The 21,637-nt window shown below is 40.1% G+C and overlaps 1 protein-coding gene and 1 long non-coding RNA gene across 2 annotated transcripts in view; one reads left to right on the forward strand and one right to left on the reverse strand.

Annotated features, from left to right (window-relative positions):
• Window positions 1-321: 321 nt before the first annotated feature.
• Window positions 322-4,596, reverse strand: LOC147147324 (uncharacterized). The gene is made up of 3 exons (XR_015086929.1): window positions 4,363-4,596; window positions 872-967; window positions 322-742 (listed from the first exon to the last, which is right to left on the reverse strand). It is a non-coding gene; the product is annotated as an uncharacterized LOC147147324 (long non-coding RNA).
• LOC147147325 (uncharacterized) overlaps window positions 4,046-21,637 on the forward strand; it is a 36,715-nt gene continuing 19,123 nt past the window's right edge. Inside the window, exon 1 of the mRNA XM_086031627.1 lies at window positions 4,046-4,421. Within this exon, the coding sequence (XP_085887753.1) occupies window positions 4,330-4,421 (92 nt within the window). The 5' untranslated portion in view covers window positions 4,046-4,329. The remainder of the gene's footprint in view (window positions 4,422-21,637) is intronic.

Genomic DNA, 21,637 nt, shown 5'->3' on the forward strand with positions numbered 1-21,637 from the left:
TGTTCAAGTACCACACAGCTGTGAGGAAGTGAAAAAATTTACTGTAGGTAACACTTATACAGGTTGATTTTTATTTGATGTATTATTAAATTCCTCACACTCAAAAAACACAAAAAAAATTTGTGTACGGCCGATGCACCTATTGGGTCAATTTGACCCACCTTTTTGTTTGTTTTGGACAAAACATTCCAAATTTTTGGGTTGTTTTGTACAAAACTACCCATTTTTTGTGGTTGTCTTCTGCAAAAACAACCCAGACAGTTGGGTCAAATTGACCCGAGTAGTGTTCCAGTCCATTTTTAACCCCAAATTATGTTATATTTAACCCAACTGTTTTAGAGTGCAAAATCCTTCCTGTGTGGAGTGTACATGTTGTCTTCATTCTTGCGTGGGTTTCCTCCCAAAGCTGGACAGGCTCTTGCTCATTCATGGCCGTAATTAGGACAAGAAGTGGATGAATGGATAAACATAATACCCAGGGCTCTGTTTTGTTGGTCATTCGGAGACGAGCTAAGGCCAGTACCTTGAAAAAGGGAGGGCTGAGCCACTGTGGGAGTGGTCCCACCTGACTTCAATCATGGCCAATCAAAGCGGGTTCCTTTTAAGTGCTATTTGCTAGTCACGCACTGGAGTCTCAACAAAGTAAATCTGCACCATGAAGAGGGCACTTGGAATCTGCTACCCACAATCATTTGTGTGACCACCCCTCTTCCCCATAGCTGTGTTGCCCAGTGGGATGATGCTAAAAAAAAAAAAAAAAAAAAAAAGAGTCTAAATTTTCAAGCTTTGGTTTGTTATTTTAATTTCATTATTACAATATAAAAAAAACAACAATATCTGTCTCACTGTTTGAAAAACCCATAACACTTACCTTCTCAGGGTCACGGTTGATCGGGAGCCTATCCCAGATGACTTGGGACAAGAGGCAGGGTGCGCCCTTGACTCGTTGCCAATCACAGGGCATATACTGTACAGACAAAGAAAAAAAAAAAACATTCACACTCTCATTCACCCATCTTAACTCAGCTCAGCTCTGTTTATAGAGCACAGAACCACACCTGTTTCAAATTGCTGTACATAACAATGATGAACCACAAGATAAAAAACAAGATAATAATAATAATAATAACAACAATAAAAATAATAATAATAATCAGAGGTGGGCATTCCGTCCCTGGGATGGAACAGATGGACGGCTATTTTGTGGACTGACGGACGGAAGATAAGAACTGTTTTAAAAAGGACAGAGGTAGGTTTTCGTGGAAGGAACGGTTACCCATGAGTGATTTGGAGTCTTCATTTAACCCGGCGTGCATGTTTTGGAATGTGGGAGGATGCCGGAGAAAACCCATGCAAGTATGAAAACGCCATAAAGACAGAGTCAAATTGAGATTTCAACCCAGGAGTTTTGACTGTGAGGCCGATGTGCTGCCCACATGCAACACAGCAGTAACACGCTCCATACATTTATTTTGTACATTTGCAACGTAGGTTTACTTAAAAGTTTCAGTTGGACGTTTAGTTTCTTGATTATAGTTGATGATTATGAAAGCACTGATGTGTTTGCTTGACTTTTTCTAGAGTTCAGTCTGTGTGCTCACGGGTGCATGTCTGAGCATCAATTCATGGCAATGTTTGTGTGAGATTGTGCAACCAGTTTTCCTATGCATGTGTCACAATCAGACAGCCACACAACCTCCCGTTGCTCTTTGTTTTATTCCACTCACAGGCTTCTTCATACTCAGTTCCCATGAAATTGCTCTTTTTGCAGTTGATGGCTTCATTTGGGCATGTGTGTTTAGTGACCGTGGTGGTTGGGGGTGATGAAAAAGACACACACGAAAAGAAAGAAGCCAGAGAAAGAATGGCAATTCAAAGAGGCCACATTGCCACCGTCCGCCTCTTAAACCACATCGTTTCATGTTGCAAATATTTACGACAACTTGATTTAACAACGCATCACTTGAAATACGTCAAAAATATTTGATGTATTATATTTTAACTTGGATTTAAGCCTGGTACTCACACAGATTTTTATGATGTGTAAACTATCAATGTAATAAGTAAAAGTAATTATATGGGAAAACCCAAAATGAAGAATTAATATTAGAAAAAGTGAGTTCGGCGCTAATTATACAGCGAGACCTTTACGGACGCCCCTTCGTGAACAACACGGTTTATGAACAAAATTTTGGTATGTGTGTACGTGCCTTCACTTAATGTCATGCGACATGTCAGCATATTGCAAGACCTAATCAGGCTTCAGTTCAGCAAATGACAATTGATTAATTCTACAAATGTTTTTATCCCAGCATCCTCATCAACAGTCAAATTGAACTTAAAGGGGAAGTCAGTCCAAACATACTTTTTTTTTCAAGAATATGTTCCATGCAGGCCCACTAGTTGAAACAAGGCAATATGATTACTATGTAATATGAGTTAAGCAGCAAAATCCCCCTGCAAATGACATCACAATTGCTCAGGGCTCAGATAACGACCAATCACCTTTTTTCTGAAGCTGAGCTATGATTGGCCGTTATCTGAGCCCTGAGTGTGTGTGATGTCATTTTCAGTCGACAGAAGTGACAAAATCGCCGCCCCCAGAGATGGATAAAAATGGGTGGCTTTTGTTGCTTAACTCATATTCCACAAACGAAATATTAATCAGAATGCCATGTTTCGTGTGCCTGCATAGAACATATTCCTAAAAAATAGATGTTTGGGTTGACTTCCGTTTTAAAGTCGAGTGGCCTAGGTGGAACCCTCAACGCTAAACACAATCCCAAATGAAATTGCTTGTCCTCATTGGGGTCCCAGGTGAGCTGGAGCCTTTAACAGTTGACTTTTGGCGAGAGGTCACCACTCACTCGCAGAGCACGTATTGACACACATTTACACCTATGGAAAATTCAATGAACCTAACATGACATGTTTTTGGACAGTGGGAGGTAGCAACAGTCCAGCGAAAAGCCACTCAAGCATGCACACTACATACAAGGAGCTGAGATTTGAACTTTGAACCTCTGAACTGTGAGGCAGACGTGCTACCCAATATTAAAACGCTGTACTGTAATTATACATTACACATTGTAAAGGTCTTTTCAAGCAGTGTTCAATGTTCTTAACTGTTAAGCGTAAAAACGTGATAAGTTACACATTTCAACATTGTCTTGTTAAAATGTGCTGTCTGACCCCCCAACACACACACGCACACACACCCCCACACACACACACACACGCACACTACCACGAACACACAAAAGGTCAGGTCACTGGCTGAGCCTTTTGTAGGTTCGTGTCATTTCTTTCTTTCTTTCTTGTTTTTTTTTATTTAACACATATTTTAAACAACTCACCTTTATTTTTTTAGTATTTTTTAGAAGAGCAGTGTAGTTACAGTGACATAGCTATAGTAACTTTGATCTATAAGACCCCAAAAGGACTCCGGTAATGAACTGTTTCGTTTTGTTTTGTCAAATGCAGAAGTCAAATCTGTCACGTTTAAATGATAATTTATCACATTGTAATGTGACATATTTCATATTTCAATGTGAACACTTTCACATTTCAATGTGGAAGTTTTAACATGATTTGATTTTACGAACTTGAGATTGAACTTGTGTTTTGGTGTGGCAGAAACACAATTGTGGTCGAAAGTAAAATATAAAATACATTAAATAAAATTCAACAGAAAGACATCAAATCGCCTGTCAGTTCTCCTACTCAAATGTATGTAGGCTACTTGTACTCAGACATGTTCTGAAAAAAAAACCCAACCACCACAAGATGCTTTAATATTAGGATGGATCACCACTTAATTTTTTTGTACAGCTAATATAATTTTATAGAATAGAATATTTCTTTCTTATTTATTCCATTATTTCCTATTGAACTTCGGAAGCGATTTAGTATTGCTATTTATTTTCAAGAATTTATGCTGGCACGGTGTTAAGGTTGGCTGTGTGTCAGCCTGTGAAGTCATTACGCTTTCCACTCACTCAACAGGAGGTGGGGCTTTTTTTTCGTGCTGAAAACTTATTCCTCTGCCCCCTCTCTGCACAAAGCCCAGTCACTACGGTCTCATCCACGCAGGAGTGCGCAGCGCCTGCACGACGGATCGTTCCACTTTGAAACTCGAGCCCACGTTGCGTGCAACCTGCGTGTAAGCCATCCGTGGACTGTTTTCTTCTTTTTCTTATTCTCCACTGAATACGGCCGTAGCTGTTTTTCCGCTGTGGCTCATCCCAGCAAATAGTCGCACCCCGAGCACAAGTAGGGACTAGTGAAGAGAGGAGCCTGCGGCAAGAGGTCTGGACACTTAAAAGCACCATGAGCATGCAAACGGCGAACCTTGATACCTACAGCCTGTCACTGCTCACGGCCAAGGAGGATATCCTCAACCATCGCTCCTCCACCAACTGGTAACACTTTCTGTTTAATGAAACCCATATCAATCCCGTTGTGCTCCAAGTATAAATGCACCAAGTTTCATGTTGCTGAACGAGTAGCTGTTGCGTAATTGGAGGCTTTATTCCATTAATCCAATGAGCAAAGTGTTGCGCTTCAAGACGGTGCACGCAACGTGGGCTATTTTTACAACGCCATTGTCTTACACTCATAGTGAGACACTTTTAAGTAGACCAGAGCGTCTCACCTCCCCCTTGAGAGTGTACGAGAGGTGATGTTCGTACATTACGCACGCAAAACGCTGCCGCTGCATGACTCACTGCCCCCAAAATGTAAAAACTAAGTTTCCGCTGCTCAAATGTAACACGAGTCTTTGTGTTCTTTGCTACCGCGATCAGGTTGCTGCTCACTCTATGTTTCATGAAGGCATGCTTTAATTAAGCAGACACACAACCAGCACACGATGCTTTAATATTAGGATTCTGCTGAAAACAAGCGAGGTTCAATGTACGGTACTGTATTTTTTAGATTGTACTCCTTTTAGTTTCCTGAATACAGTTGAGTTATAACTTAACTGTGATTACATTACATACAGAACACCGGTACCAACTAGTCAGATCAGTTAAACTAGTGGTTCGGAAACTTTTTACATCAACTGCTACAAACAGTGAATAGTTGTCCAATTACCACTATAATGACCCGCATTGAAATACAGTACAGTATTGTATTCAGCTCGAGTAAAACAAGACAGGTATTATGCCCGAAATAGTATATTTGATATAATTGTTAGCCACTGTCAGAGTATGCGCAGTTTAAACATTTCCTATAATGTTTAGGAAACTGTCTTTATACTAAATGAATGAAATAAAATAAAATGTACATGCAGGTTAAAATAAAGTAAAGAAAGTTTTTAAAAACACTAAAGAAGTGTTTAAAAACAAACAACGTTCTTAAAGGTGAAATTCAAACGTATTGAGAACTCGAAAGTTAAATACAACGAAGTGATTCTGTCACAAACCACTAGAGGGAGCTGTAGTGGTACCCATACCTCACTTTGAGACTCACTGAGTCATAATTTAACAATATAATTATTTTTGTGGAACTGCACTGTATCATATGGAAAGCCGTTTCTAATATTTGTATTATCTACACAATGAGGGCCGAATAATATCAGCATAAGGGAAAATGACAGATACTGGCGTTCACATCAAACAGTACAAGTGGACAAAAGACAGCTGTACATTGATTGCACGGAGGTCAGAATGCTGGAAGTACTGCGGAACGTCCACTGAACAGAATCCGCTCTGGGACGCTCTTGTAGGCAGTTGGAAGCAAATATGTAAAATGTAATGGACATAATCATACAGGCCTCATCAGAAAAATTATTAATTCTCGTATATATAATAATGTGGGTCAATCGGCCCGAATACGTATCTGGACATCTCTACTTAGGCCCACTTCAACCTCTGAAACCATCACAAGCAGACCTCCGGGGGCTTGTATTTATCCGAAATTGACACACACGGGCCGGCCCGCTCGCACTGCAACGCCGCTGTACAGCATATCTGGCAGGACAGAATTAAATCATTCGCCATGCCGAGACCTCCTCTGGAGCAAACATGGAGCTTCTTGTCTGCCTGGATGGGAGACCTCCGTGAAACAGAGCCCCATGTGTTTTCAGAATTTACACATCCATCCATTTTCTCAAACCAGCCACTTATTAGCGAGCGCACTGCGACAGCAAGCTGAATCTCTGGCAGGATAGCCAGCGATTGGCTGGCGCCGTGGAGCTACTCGTACTTGAGTGCATTAGAGGGCAGGCGTCCGAGACACAGATCCCCATGTATGGATGGTGAGAAGCTGATCTCCTTCTGCTAACTTTGACTGTTTAGCAATCTAAAGCGAATTCTGCCTCGACAAGCTGTGGAAGGTAGCGGGAGCTAACAGCCCACCTGCCTGTCTGCCTATGGGTATGATACACAACGTAACTTAGCCGGGAATAAAAAATTGAAAAAAAAAGAAAGAGAAAAAACGATCAGCACAATATTTTTGATTTTGTGGAGGTGATAGTGGCTTTTCCTCACAGCAGCTCACATTTGATATTGATAAAAACAAAATATTGTGCAGCCCGCTTTTATGTTTTCACGTTTGAAATGGACAAGAGTAGGAATGTGCATATCAATTTTAGTGGCAATTAATCACTGTTTTCAGACACTAGGTCACAACAGAACGTGACAAACCAAACCGGGAAACAACACAGTTGCCCGGTTGCCTCCCCGCTATAACATAGTCAACCTGAGATGAAAAACAAAAAAAAAACCCGCACCAAAAGGGGGCGTGCCAATCTGCGGCTTTAGTCATCACAAAAACGCCTATAAATCACTACAGATTCTTTTAGGGGGGTGAATTTTAGTCCTGACATAATTTTTACATACAGACTTATTATATAAGTGTCAATGTTTAGCCCAATCAAGTGTTTCTTTAATGTGACTTCTGCTGTTTATCTATGTTTAAGAAGGCGCTGGCGTCTTTTGGACTAAGTGCTGCAAAAAAGGATTTAAAAGAAAAAGCGTGTAAACTGGTCTCACAATATGCTTACTTCTTGTGTGGTGATGGATTGAACTCCTGATTGACTGCAAATGGAGAAGTGCACTTTTCCCCCCCATAAATTCTGTATTGGACCATAGATGTATCATTGTATAGATGTCTTACGCATACTTGTTGGTGGTCTATAAGGTAATGCTAACATGCAGTTTTAGGCTAATTAATAGTAATATGTCTCACTGTGATAGTGTCTGCAATACACTCCCATCCAGAAATAAATACAGTCTGCCTTTGTGTCTGGTTTGACAGATGACTCATGACATTGTGTCCTCTGGGCATATTGGAGATGATTGTGTTCATGGGATTGTTTGACAGGCGGCAGATTGTTAGCCAAACAATCCAATAAGATACCGAGTGGAAGTTCAGTACAAACTTGCTGCATGGGATTGACTCTCCAACATGATGATGGACATGGAACTTGGGAAAGATGATGCCAAATGCACTGAAGAAAGGCAACTGGATGGGAGACTTTTTTCCCCCGCCCCAGCCCATTCAGATTTGAGCTTGGCAAGCTTCATTCATGCAGCCAGAGTCTGCATAACGTCATGGAGCGACAAAGAGGAAGTAGGGAGATGAAAAAGAAGTGGACGTCACCTATGCTCGACTCCCACACGAGCGCACATGTTCTGCAGTCCTTGGCTGAGATACAGCTTGTAATTTGGGCTACTTGTGGTCATTAAAAAGAGTGAACAACATGTGAGGAGAAGATGTGTGTGTGCTGGGAGTGTTGCATTCAACGTGAAAAGAAAAAAAAAAGGAACGCGAGCGTGGGACAGAATGAGAGCTGTTGTTTTGATGTGTCACCATGGGAATGTGCAGGTGTCATGCGGTCAGGTTGCAGGTTATCACACGGGATTGTCTGATATTACTTACTGGGCACTTCATTAGGTACATCTGCACAATTTAACAATTGAGAAATTAAGAATGTTAAATTACACATTATAAACCAACAACGAACATATAGAATAAATTCTTCCTTTTTAAATGCGCCACCTGACTATTAAAGGTACACAAAAATTGGTTTGGATATTTATGGGTGAGGCAGCATGGTGGACTAGTGTTTAGCATCTCTGCTTCACAGTTCTGACCTTCAGAGTATGAATCTTGGCTTCAGCATTCCCGTGTGGAATTTACTTGTGCGTGTTTCCTCTCCCATTCCCAAAGCATGCATGTTAGGTTAATTAACTATTAACTGACCCACAAGTGTGAATGTGTGTGTTTGTCGAAAAAAGGAGAAATTAATGTACTATAATGCCCTTGCACTTAGGTAAGGGGAGCCATAGTCACTATGCACATTTAGACGTTTATTGAATAGGACAAACAGTTAAACGCACAAAGAAAATGAGAGTAGTAGAACAAAATAATTGCATATTAAATGGTGATCGGGATTTTGAGAAGAAAAAAGTCTTGCAATTAGATTATCTTTCAGAATGGTTCCGCCCTAGATCCAGATAAAGGTGTTGAATTTATTTTCTGCCACACGGTGCAGTCCACCACTGAATCAAACAGGAAGCCTTCATACATTTGCTCCATGTCATGCGCCATGAACCATAAATGTGTTGGCTTTTCTACTGCTTCGCTCGAAGCTCCTCAGTTTTCCTCTTCAAAAACAGAAAGTAGGAAAATGCAAAAAAAATATGTTGCATTGAACACATAGATCAGAAAATATGAGCAAACAGCATTGAAGGAGAACGAGGAGTCACCGGTATATACTTCTGCACGTGGTTGTGGGAAACCATAATTTTATTCTTGAGGCGACTGAGTGCAGCAGAAAAATAGACCACTGCAGCAAAGTGGAGACGGTGGGGTATAATATTGAAATGTTTAGAGCTGAGAGTCAGTAACACGGTAAGCTAACGTAAGCATCTTTGTTGTTGTAATTTTTAGCTGTGTGAGCTGTATACGCAAATGCTTTTGTTAACAGTTCAGCCTTTGTGGAGGTCTTCAATATACTTAGTGCTACCGTATCTAATTTGATGACAATAGAATCTTAGATAAAGATCTTGTATAGGATATCATTAGACTAATCTGGCCTGTGAGTCTGTTTCTGTACTTTGAGTATTAAGCTAAGATGGTTCAGTTGTATGAACACAGTGGTGAAAGGTTAGTGCCCAAGCCCCAAACAATCCTTTGTCTTTTAACTTTCCATGTCTCTGGAATTCTTGGGAAAGCAGTATGGTATTAATTTTCAACAGACCCGCCAATAAAGACATATTCCTGCCAAGTGTGAACCACTCAGTTCAACACTAGATTAGCCAGTCATACAAAAATGTGTATATGTGTGAATCAGCTGAGAGAAATGTTTGCAGCATTGTGTCAGTGCTAAGCTGATTTGAGGCCGCTGATTAGCTTGACCTGGTATTCATCACAACTGGGTGCGATGGGGGTGGGGGGGGTCTAAGGGTTGTATCGAGCCAACTGTGACGCGATCACTGTCACGCTTTTTTTTTTTTTTACAATACAAACACACATGGCTTGCCTTGCGGCACATTTGTTTTACAATGTCCCAGTTACAGGCACAGGCAGTGGCAGGATGAATAAAACAATCACTATGGCAACATTTTTTGTTTTTTGATTGCTGTTTTTGTTAGATAGCAATATAGTGTGGATAGCACTTAAGAGATTTATGCACAACTTTGTTGAGTGTTGACGCTTGAGCTACTGAAGAACACATGTAATCATAATATGTGTCAATTGAGGAATTCTTTTTTTTTTAAATTAATTATGCATTATATATATTATAATTAACCTTTTTCAATTATTCCCTTCTGTTCTCAATAAATAATGCATGAATCCTTATGATAATGTAAAGTGTTTTTATATTTGTTTGTGTTAGAGTGTATTTATAAAGGTGGAAAGTTAAGTTATCCAAATTAGAATATTTTGGATCTCCTTTATTGGTTGCCATTTAGGGCTGCAGCTAACAATGTTTTCAGAATATCCCTAATCGAGTAATCAGATAAAAATTGAAAAATGATTAATCACAATAACATGTATGTTAGGTGCACTTGGGGTCGTCATACTCAAGTTCTACTGTAGTATCTGTGACTTTGAGTGTGTAATGCTTTTAAAGGTGGTGCCTGTCCTGGTGAGTGACGTTCTTTGTCAGTTAACGAGAGTGTAGGATTGTCTGGCAGGTTAATTAATTAACCCATGCATGAATGGTACAGTGGTACACTTAATAGTTTTTTGCTGAATATTTAAGATAAAATAAGGCCAGTGTTTCAATTACTCGACTTGACCATATGTTGTTATTCCAGCTTTCCATTGCTCCATGATAAAGGACAACCCTGTCACACCTATTAATCATGCACACACTCAAATATTTTTTTTGTTGATAATCCCCAATCATGCATTCACTACACAAGGAGCTGTCCTATTTTGTCCTCCTGTCACCAGTGACACATTGGAGCATTTCTTTGAGCTGAGGTGTTTGTGTGCCACATGTTCATGCATTAGTAAGCGGGAATGGGTGTAAAGTTACAAGTCAGATGAACACACACCTGCGAGGGAGACAAAGCTCAGTGACACCAACGGGTTAGCATTCACACACACAGGTGTTTTCCTCACTCAAGGGGGAACCAAATGTAGAGAAGAAGAAGTGACAAAAACATCCTTGTGCGTGTTCTGTTTTGTGTCACTTCCCTATGAATCCACCTGACAGGAGTGACATTCATGACACTAAAGTTGTTGAGTTATTCTCAATTTTATTTTGCTTCACGGGTGACATGTTGAAATCTGTACTTCTGATTGTATAACTAAGGAATCACAGCGATTACAGAATGAGCTTTTTTTCTTATGATAAATCCCAACACCCAAAAAACTGTCCTGCCCCTCTGACCTTCCTAGCCTTCACCTGGACACAACCATTCTCAAATGTGACTCCCTAGCGCTCAGAATACCGTGGTCACATTGCAGTGAAAAAAATAGGTGGTGGTCACGTAATGGAAATATTTTTCAACGATTTGCACTTGAAATCAGGTAAGAACATATCTTGCATTCACACCAGCTGCCCTTGGGGCTGTTTGTAATGTTTGACACTCCTAGTAAAAGATAGTGTACATAGTGCAATAATAATAATAATAATAATAATAATAATAATAATAATAATAATAATAATAATAATAATAATAATAATAATGATAATAATAATAATAATAATAATAATAATAATAATAATAATAATAATAATAATAACTACTACTACTACTAATTACAATTCTTATTTAGGCCCTGGTCTACTCTTGAATTTAGAACACTTTAAAGTGGGAAATCAACCCAAACATATTTTTTAAAGAATATGTTCCCAGCAGGCCCACTAGTTGAAACACTGCATTCTGATTAACATTGCATTTGTGGAATATGAGTTAAGCAGCATGAGTTTAGCCATCTCAGTGGGCGGCCATTTTGTCACTTCTGTTGACTGAAAATGACATCACAACTGTTCAGGGCTCAGGTAACAGCCACTCACTGCTCAGCTTCAGAAAACATGTCAGCCGTGATTGGTCATTACCTGAGCCCTGAGCAGTTGTGATGTCATTTTCAGTCGACAGAAGTGACAAAATGGCCACCCCCAGAGATGGCTAAACTCATGCTGCTTAACTCATATTCCACAAATGCAATGTTAATCAGAATGCAGTGTTTCAACTAGTGGGCCTGCTGGGAACATATTCTTTAAAAAATATGTTTGGGTTGATTTCCCACTTTTAAATGGGTGGATTCATTCTTATTCCACAAACACAATATTTATCAAAATGCGAAGTGAATATGTTCAATATATTCTTGAAAAAATATGTTTGGGTTGACTTCCGCTTTAATAATGTCTGATAGAAATCCATTGCCTTAGGTTTCTACAAAAAAGTACGAATCACAAAAAATGAAGTGTCAAGTAAAGCCTACACATTCACTGTCACACTACAAGTTTCTCATGCAAAACATGAAATTTACGCCTATCTAGCTGCTTGCTTGAGCCCCTCTGTGGGTGGCATATTGGAGGAGAATGACAGTGAGTGATGGCTTTAATAGCTGTTATATACATGTCAGTTTATTTGAAGTGAGAGAATGCAGGCAGCACCAATCACTAAACAACTGCTTTCTGTGCCGCCTTAAACACTAATTACATTCATCTGTGCTCTTGAGATGAAGGTGTGTGGTATAATAGTAGGTCTCCGGCCTATTCAGGCATAGTTGCTTACAGTTATTGGGTGTGTGGATTGCATATGTCCGTATGGTGAACAAAACCTGAACACATGTAACACAAATGACAGTGGTGAAGTCTTGTGCAAAATGGGGAAGATCAGTCTGTGCCACATTCAAAATAGAGAACTTTGATAACAAAATATGGCATATTTTAGGCAGCACGGTGGATTGGTTTGTGTAGCGTAACGTAGGATAGCGTAACTGTAGCTCAAGTCATGTTCCCTTATTTACTTAAACTGAATCCACAGGGGAATTTTTAACAATCAATCCATTATTATTCCCATCCTTCTCATTGATGTTGTTGCTGGATGAATGTGATGTTAAACATTGTACTATTTGCCCATGAGAACATGTTTCCTTGTTAGGCCGACACCAGTGATATAACACTTCAGATACTTTATGACTTCCCTTTTCCAGTGCAGTACAGTGTAGTAGGTCTCAGGCCTTTTTTGGAAAACTTTCATTTACTGTTTTGTAGATTGTGAATTGACTTATCTAACCTTGCCAATTGGCAATTGCTGTATATATTTTATTTTGATGGTACAGTTTCTCCAAATATTGGCAGGAAAATACAAGTGGTTTTTGTGTGCACTGAATGTGTATGTGTGCATGCAAACTATTTTAAAAACCTTTTTTATGGCATCTCTGACCAACAATGTGATATTGCACAGGATCTACCCTCAATGCAGTGTCCGCCAAAGATAGAATCTAGTGTAGTGCACTTATTTAAAATTAGCATTCACCAGTGGGGTTAAAACTATGGCCCAGGGGCCATTTGAGGCCCGCCCACCTTTTTTTTTTAATGTGCAAAAAATAACATTTGACATGGCACGCAATGCTATTTAAAAAAGGGGGTTGGAGGTGTAGGCAGTGTGGATGTGCAAATGTCACGTGACCAGACCCAGAAAACAGGTGAGCCGTGACGACCGTGATGGTTGTTAACTGATAACCAAGGTACTGTGATGTCATTTTCAGTCGACAGTAAGTGGCAGTAAAAGGCAAAATGGCCGCCCCATGAGGTGGAGAAAAAAAAGTGTTGATTTTTCTGCTTAATTCATATTCCACAAAGTCAATATTAATCAGAATACTATGTTTACACTAGTGAGGGCGCATACACCATGATGTCAAGAACATTTTTGACTTGAATTCTTCTTCTATTGTTGGCGGTTATCTTTGTAAAGGTAGAATATTTTGTATAAGTCTTATACTAGATATCGCTTTGGCATTTTTGGTACATATGGTACATACGTAGTTGTACATCATTTAGTGAATTACACTTCTGGACCAATGCTTGCAACAAAGTTAACTAAAGAGTACATGCAAGCACTATACTATTCTGTACTCGGCCTTTATTCTCACTCATCCATTCACACAATCAAATTCCATTCCAAAAGATCATTCATTTGTTGATTGTATTTAATGGAGAGGGATGGTGTTTTGCACATCTACCTCACAGTCGAACGGTCTTGGGTTTGGGGTTCAAATATCGGCTCAAGCACTCCTTGATGGAGTTTGCTTGCACTTGCTGTGCTTTGTGTGGTTAGGCTCCAGCTCACCCTATAAAGGATGGGTAATGCAAGACCACACAAATTTAAATATGATCATGCAATTCTGGTTGCATAACCCGTGAACATATATGTAGGAGAAACAGTTGTTTGGTTGTTTGTGAGGAACCTTTAGCTTTGTGTGAATAAAATATCTGACATTTTTGAGTGTTTTTACGGACATATTCTTGTTTCTGCTATCACCAGTCATAATGTTTTCCAAATGGCTTAAAAAGGCTTACTCTCTCATCACCATGGTTACAAAGGGTCGACCCCCACCTAGCTGTCATCATGCAGCAAAAACCTGCATGGCAAACTTGACCGGGGTCTCTTAATTTTCTGCTGGTGGGAAGGGTGGGTGTTACGAGGAAGGATTGAGGGTCTCTGTTGTCGTGGCGACCTGAGTGGGAACATTAGGTTGTTTGTTAAGGCAAATTCAATGAGAGCTGACGTTGGCAAGGGTCGTAAAATAAAAGCACACTTAAGTCAAATGTATGGGGAAAAGGACCACATGTGAGACAAAATGCTGGGTGGTCTTCAGAGAATGTGAGGCTGATGAAGAACTGGAGGAGGAGAACACAGGTGGAGGAGTGACAAGGAAGGAAAGATTAGGTTTAGGGAGAAGTGTAAACAATGTGTTTGTTTATATGGAAATGGTTGAAGATAAGATGTTTTAATGATCCACTTTTAGAGGATGCGTGTGTGTGGGTACAGTGTGGGACAACATGTACCGGAAATGCCAGTGTTATCCCAGAAGCCTTTTAGAAAATATTTTAGAAAGCTTATCACTCCATTCTCCTCTTCCTTTCTCTCACTCACCCCCCATTTCCTCTTCTTCATCACCCCAAATTCCTTCCCCTCCAATCCGCTCAGGGACATCGGTCAACCTGCGGGATTTGCAAGGCAATTTTGAAAATGAAAGTAATCAGTTTTAGAGTCAACCTGTCACTTAAAATCTTAAGTATCTGTGCGGGGACGTATATTCTTCAGAGTCAGTCTGGAGCCTTTGTTCACACTTTCTGAAAAGACACCAAACCCGGAGCAAATGGACCAAAAACTATTGGCATGAAAGGACGATTAAGATACATTCACACTGCAGGGCAATCCGATCTTTTTATGTACGACTTCTAATGTGAACGCAACACTTCCGTGATGTGACACGCATGCGCACAAAGTACAACGTCATGTGGGGCAGTGTTGATGGAAGTAAATATGGTCCCTCATGTAGGGCTCATTTTATCATCTCATATCACCAGAGTAGCGAGGCAGGGGGAGACAGAATATAAATGGGAACATAAAACAACGTTCCTTAATCAACTGTTACTCAAAACAACACAATCACAGAGGATGTCGGTAGTCTGACAGGGGGGGAAGGCAAAGATACTCCCGGCGCACAAACACAGACAAGCACTATGCACTAGCTAAGCAGAAACACTATGGTGCTGGGGACAAAATGGCGGAAGAGGCAAGGGTGTCGTAAAGTCGAAACGTCGTAGGTTGAGGACTTCCTGTATTGGGCTTTTGTTGACATATAGCTCGGGTGTGTTCATACTGCAGATGCATCACATATATATACGATGTATACCCACATACGAAAGAGGCCCAGGTCGGATTTGAAAAAAAATCTGAATTGTACTGTTCACACTGCATGAAAAAATGTGATACGCGTCGCAAGAGCAAAAAAAAATCGGAATTGAGCTGCAGTGCGAACATATCCTATGTCCGTTTTTAAACATTAGACAAACACATGCAACATACAATAATGACTTGGAAAATAGATTTTCATTTCTGAATAACTAATGTGTGTTGATTATGGTGAATTATTATTTTATTATTATTGCTCTTTGTTACTCGTTGTTATAGTAGTAGTAGTAGTAGTAGTAGTAGTAATATTAGTATTCTTATTCTTATTACGATTAGTGCTGTATGGTGATATTGTATCATTACTCATTGATTGCCACCGATTCTCACAAGCTAACGTCCGTCTAAAAGTATCAGAACAGTTCGGCTCTCATGGAACACGACACCCAATAAGCACATTCTGCTTAGCCCCCTTGGCAACCGTCCATTCACTCTGTTGTCAGCTTTTCATTTACATCTTTCCATCTCCCGTTGGTCTTCGTCTTCGTTTCCCCCGCTGTGAACTCAGTCAGGAATATAGCCCCTCTGGTACGCTTTCCCCTCTCATTGCACCTCCGGATTCCCAGGTTTGACTGTTTGACAGACCCTCCTTTCCAGGACCTTACTAGGGAGGCTGAGGAGTGTGAAGTTGAAAGACACTTCTACCGCTTCTACCGCTTTATGAAAGTCAACTTAAAATTTTTATTTACAATAATATGTTGTGAGGTAGTCTAAACACAGCATTCTGATTACAATTGTGTTTGTGAAATATGAGTTGAGAAGCTAAATCCACACATTTTCATCCATCTCGGGGGCGGCCATTTTGTCGCTTGCTGTCCACTGAAAATGACATCGCAGTTGCTCAGGGCTCAGGAAACAAGCAATCACGGCTCACCTGATTTCTGAAGCCGAGTGAAGTCAAGTGGAAAAATATGAATCCGGCACGCATGTATGACCAAAAAGGTCACATTTGAAAATGTGCGCTTCCGCTACTATTGTACAGTAGTTTCCAGACTGACGTATTGTGATGTGAACTTTAACTTTCTTATCACCTTTTGACATGAAAAGTCTGAACTGCTTCTTCCTGTTGAATTAGCCAGCTTTATTTAATCATGTCTAAAGGGCACCTACAATATCACAGTCGTCAATTCTGCCTTGATACCCAACATGCTGTGTTTCGTACGTATTAGATCACTCAGAAAGACGTGTTGTCTAATTGGTCCTTGTGGTGCTACTCTTGTGCAATCACAGGCCTCTGTATGAACTGAGGATTAACTCACTGCTAAAACACAAGCGCCACTGTTTGAACAATCCATCTTGGCATGCAGAGCCTCGGAAGTGGTCACGTGACTTACATCGATAAGTTGAGATCATGTCTCATCCGTATTGGCAGCAAGTTTGAACACATTCAAAAATGGCATCTATTCTAGCTATGCATTCCTTCTGCCTCGCTCTTTGCATCCCCCGCCACGTTTTCCGCCTGCCTCAGCATCAAGAGGACAGTTCTCCTCTCACCAGACCTTGGCACTCACTTAATTACTTATTTGTTGTCTTTGTCCACTTTGAAACACAGAATTTTGCTGAGAAAGTCTGTCTTCCTCCTCTATGAGCATTTCAGCAAATACTCCAGCCCTCGCAGCTCAGTAATTCTAGTTCTCTTCACACGCTGTTCTTCCTTACAATCTTGCATCAATTTGGCAATCCCCGCCCCTCCAAAAAATTATCATTCTCCTCAAATAGCATCTGTGGTCCGTTAATCGTCTCCAGGGGATGATGTTATGCACTCCACCCAGTCAAATATCATGCATATCAGTCACTGTGAATCAATGGGTGGACCACAGCTCTCATGGGTCACAGAGACACACATAGAGAGTACGTAAAACTGATCTACATCATTCTCATTAATCTCATAGTTCATATTAATGCGAATGAATCAGTCTTTTCATGGTGGTATAGTACAAGGCTGATGTCTGGTTAAGGAAGCTCTTATGGAAAATAGTTTTTGAATGAAGTGACTGAGCTGACTTGAGCCTGTGTTCTCCAGCCAGTCCATTTAAAGATTTTTTTTTTTGCTTTTAGTATGTTTCCTGATGATTCTGCACATAGCATTGTTTTTGATTTTCAGACAAGTTTTAGAAGTTATGCCAAAGGATGTCAATGACATGCTGTACTATGTATATGTTGCTTGTCAGTGATTTGCAAAACATGAAACGTTTTTTGCCTCCTTTTACTGACTTGATCTACGTTTCATCATTTTGACTTGTCCTTTGGGAGTCCACAGTGGTATGTTTCCACTCATCTCAGCAACTCTCACTAGAGAGGCCCTGTTCGTAGGCTTGTGAGAATTACTGTGTGTACGGCCCGTCTTTGCAGTACACCTGACTCAATGCTAAAAAGCCCAACATTCTTCACTTGTGTTTTTTCTTTCTCTCACTCTTGCTCTCCTTAGTAACTCTCCAATTTACCTGCACAGTCTGTCACTTCTTTGCACCCATTCCAAACTGTTCTCTGCTCTTCCTTAATGCACAGACACTGGATGTGGGTCAGCTCTTTGGCAGAGAAGTTTTCACACAAACTCTGTCATCTGTTGGCAGACAGGTTTTGACATCCACGTTTCATCAGCTCATTCAAGGGGATGAAAAGAGGCAAATAGAAAATGACTGACTTCAATACAGAGGGATATTAAGTTGGACAATCACATAATTTTGCCATTCGTGTGTAAAACATGCGCTTTATACATACGCTAAAATTTGCGGTCCATTTACCGCCTACTGCCTTCCGCTATCCGTGTATCCGCCTTTTTGTCCGGTGGGAAAAAATAAATAGTAGCGTTTCTGACTACCAGCTTCCACCAACTACCACTTGCGCAAATGCTAAATTCTTCTCCTTTTACCACCTTTAAGAACCTTTTTGGACCTTCGTGTACCTTTAAGGACCTCGCGCCTCGCCGCATTTAAAGGAGACACATTTAGTTCGGCCCTGGTAACTCTCGTAACTTAGGGAAAACGTCTCTTCCTCTTCCCTGTTCCCTCACTCAAATTTGACAATCAAACAACTCAATCCAACAATAGTATTGTTACAGAAAATAGCCGATTACACGATTAGAAAAATTGGCGGAAAAATTGGCTTCCGACTACGCTTAGTCCGACAATTTTTATTGAGTTCCCTGTTTATCGTTTATTGCCTACAAAATGGTCGTCATAGGAGGATAGACGAATCGGTCCATCACGTAGGCGGAATGCCCAGCTCTGTGCAATATTAATGCCCTATTTAGACTAGTTAGGGCATATATAACATATCGTCCCTGTCCTGTGAAAACCACTTATGTCTAATTTTGGAAAAAAAAAAAAATCATGTTAATGCAATGTCTGTAACGTGGAAACACATTTCACGTAAAAATAAGAAAATTGAAAAAAAAGGACATGAGTGTTTTTCACAGGACAGCAACGATATTGTTAAGAACATATTTGACTTGACTTTGTTAACAATCTTGTTGATGCCGGTCTTTATTTTTCCAAAAGCTAGTCATGCTTAATTTGATGTTGGCTAAATCAACCTCTTGTATAACATGCTTAATTACCCTTTAAACTTCGGCTGTAATTTACTTACTTTGATTGAAAACAAACAGTATTTTGTCCATTGGCACAAATAAGTCAGCACCATTCCTCTGTTATCTAAGTTTACTCTTCCCATTTCTCTGACCATATTTTTCTTAATCCAGACAGAGGAATGTATGTGCTGCTGGGCTTGCCACATGGACACGACACTATATGAGTCAAAGGGGGTATTACATGAGTAACACACTGGGAAAAAAGAGGAAAGACATGTAATGATTTTGGCAGGACTTCTTTTGCCCTTTTTTGGAGAGAGGAAATGAGCTCTGTGTGTCGGACGGGGGACGTCTCGGACTTCCACTGAAACACAGACAGCGAGGTAGACTAACGTCTAAAAATAGCACTGAGATCTCAGGTCGGCCCTAAACCAAGACTAATGGGTGACCAAGTTTGAGGGCGAGACGGGAGGAATAAACGTCTCCTAGAAATAAATGACCTTCATGCAAAGGATGATATAATTTAGCAGAGCTGGGCGCTCCGCCTATGTGATGGACCCGTCCGTCTATTCGTCACTAGTGGATTGGCGAATGGCCGCAGCAAGCGCTGGGGAGGGGGGGGGGGGAGGGGCTTTGGGGACAGATTTGAGTAAGGGACCAGGCTGTGAACAGACTTCCAAAGTGCTGTGACTCACTATTTCAGTTCAAATATCATCCAGCGGGGGTGCTAGTGAAAGTTTAGTCGGAATCGCCGGCGGGCGCTTATTTAAAATTAGAGGCGGACCGGCCTATAGTATATACTGTTTTTGTACCCCATAAAAAAAGGTGAATGACGTACGACGGAAGGGTACCCACGCTGCAGACGGATGACAAATAACGGACGCTCATTTTGGAGTAAAATTCCCAGCTCGATAACTGTGATAAAACGTTTGGTTGTGTTACAGTTCCCTTTTACAAATGTCATAGCTACTGTATAAAGTTGTGAAAGGGTCGAAAATGTACAGTACATTTCCATAGACAGCCATGCCAGATATTACAATTAAAAAGCATGACATTTCAGTAGGTTTATTTGTAAATAGAATTTTATCAAGTTTTAAATATTTTACTGAGCAATCAATTCTGTCACTGAAGAACAAAAACATGAATGTTGAGTTAAATATTACACCTCCGCCCCGACCCAATCCATTCCAAAATTAACAAAAATGCACCCTCCATCCAAAAATAAATTAAATTAATTAATAAAATCTAAATTAATAAATAAAATGAGTACGTTTAGGTTCTGACATATTGTTCAATTTCAAGTTTAAGTTACCAAATATGGTTTCTTGCCTTGCGAAGGAATTAGAGAGAATGAATGATGCTCTTATTCGTGATGGACTGGCATTCATTTTCACAGGTCTTTCTTTTCATGGACATGTCATCAATCAATGACCACAAACCTTTCCGTTCCTCCCTTGCTGGCACAGATGACATGAATGAATAATATGGGTGAACCCTGATCATTTTCCTGTCATAGAGAAATATGTATTACAAAGTATATAGGGGGATTTGATTTACTTTTGCAGATCCTAAGATATGAAGATGGATTAAATACACGTGGTGGTTGAGGATGAAAAAAGAAAAGTGTAATTCATGGACAGGAGGCGTAACATGGACCATAAATACATTTTTTTTTGCTTGTTCCTTATATGCAGAAAAAAGTGTAGTCTTTTATTCGTTTTGTATGCCTACACGAGTACTATAGTTGACCATCTGTTTCTGTTATGTTCATCTTGAAATTGTATAGAGCGAGCATGCATTACATGGACGGATTACAGGAGCCGTCATGGTCCAAAACAAACTATCCTCATTGTTACTGGCTCATGGTTCTCATCTGACTGTGTGCACATGTGCTTGTGGACTGTGTTTATCTTTTTTTTTTGCTGAGATGAACACTTATTTGTCCATGGCTGCTCTATAGTCTAAAGGGATGCATGCACACATTTCATTTGTCATTGTTAAGATGATGACATCATGGTGTTTTCCTCGCTTTGACCCCTCCCTCTTCTAGTCTGTTCTCTACTCTTCCTCTCTTCTGAGGTCATAGCTGGCTTAGTGACAGGGATGACTCTGTTTTTCCCATCAGCAAAGCTACATTTATCATCTACTGTATGTATTTTTGAGGGAGATTTTGCAAAGTTGCATTGTCACGGTTGCTTCTGCACATTTGCAGTAATGACGCAAATCATTGGTGGTGCGTAAAAGAAGAAAAAACGAAACAACAGCTGTTTTTCTGTAAATACAGGGCTTTAAATCGGCTCAGCAGGATTACGCTTGGCAACAAGTTTAGACATCATCCATTTTTATAGTAATATAACACCGAAGAAACGGAAATATTTGATTTATTGCCGGGATTTTTCTTGCATACTTGTTCATTACATGTAATTTCTTTTCCATCATCCCCAAGCATGCTTTACATCTACATTACTGGACCAAACTACATGGTGGCTTATTTATTTAAGTGCTGTCAGAGACAAAAACAACTTAGACATTTTTTCCATGCCCTCGCAGAATAAAAAATGCATTCCTTTTGAATTGGCTTTTGCATAATCAACCATATTATGCAAGAGCTTTGCAAGTCACTAGAAAGGAAAGCAAATAAAGGAATGATCAAGTATCCATACCAAACGTTAGTTTTGTAGTTTGACAGTAGGGATAGGGATTATAATTGATT

The sequence above is a fragment of the Filicampus tigris genome, chromosome 5 (assembly GCF_054856515.1).
Source record: "Filicampus tigris isolate MCC_2025a chromosome 5, RoL_Ftig_1.0, whole genome shotgun sequence".
In the NCBI taxonomy this organism is placed as follows: Eukaryota; Metazoa; Chordata; class Actinopteri; order Syngnathiformes; family Syngnathidae; genus Filicampus; species Filicampus tigris.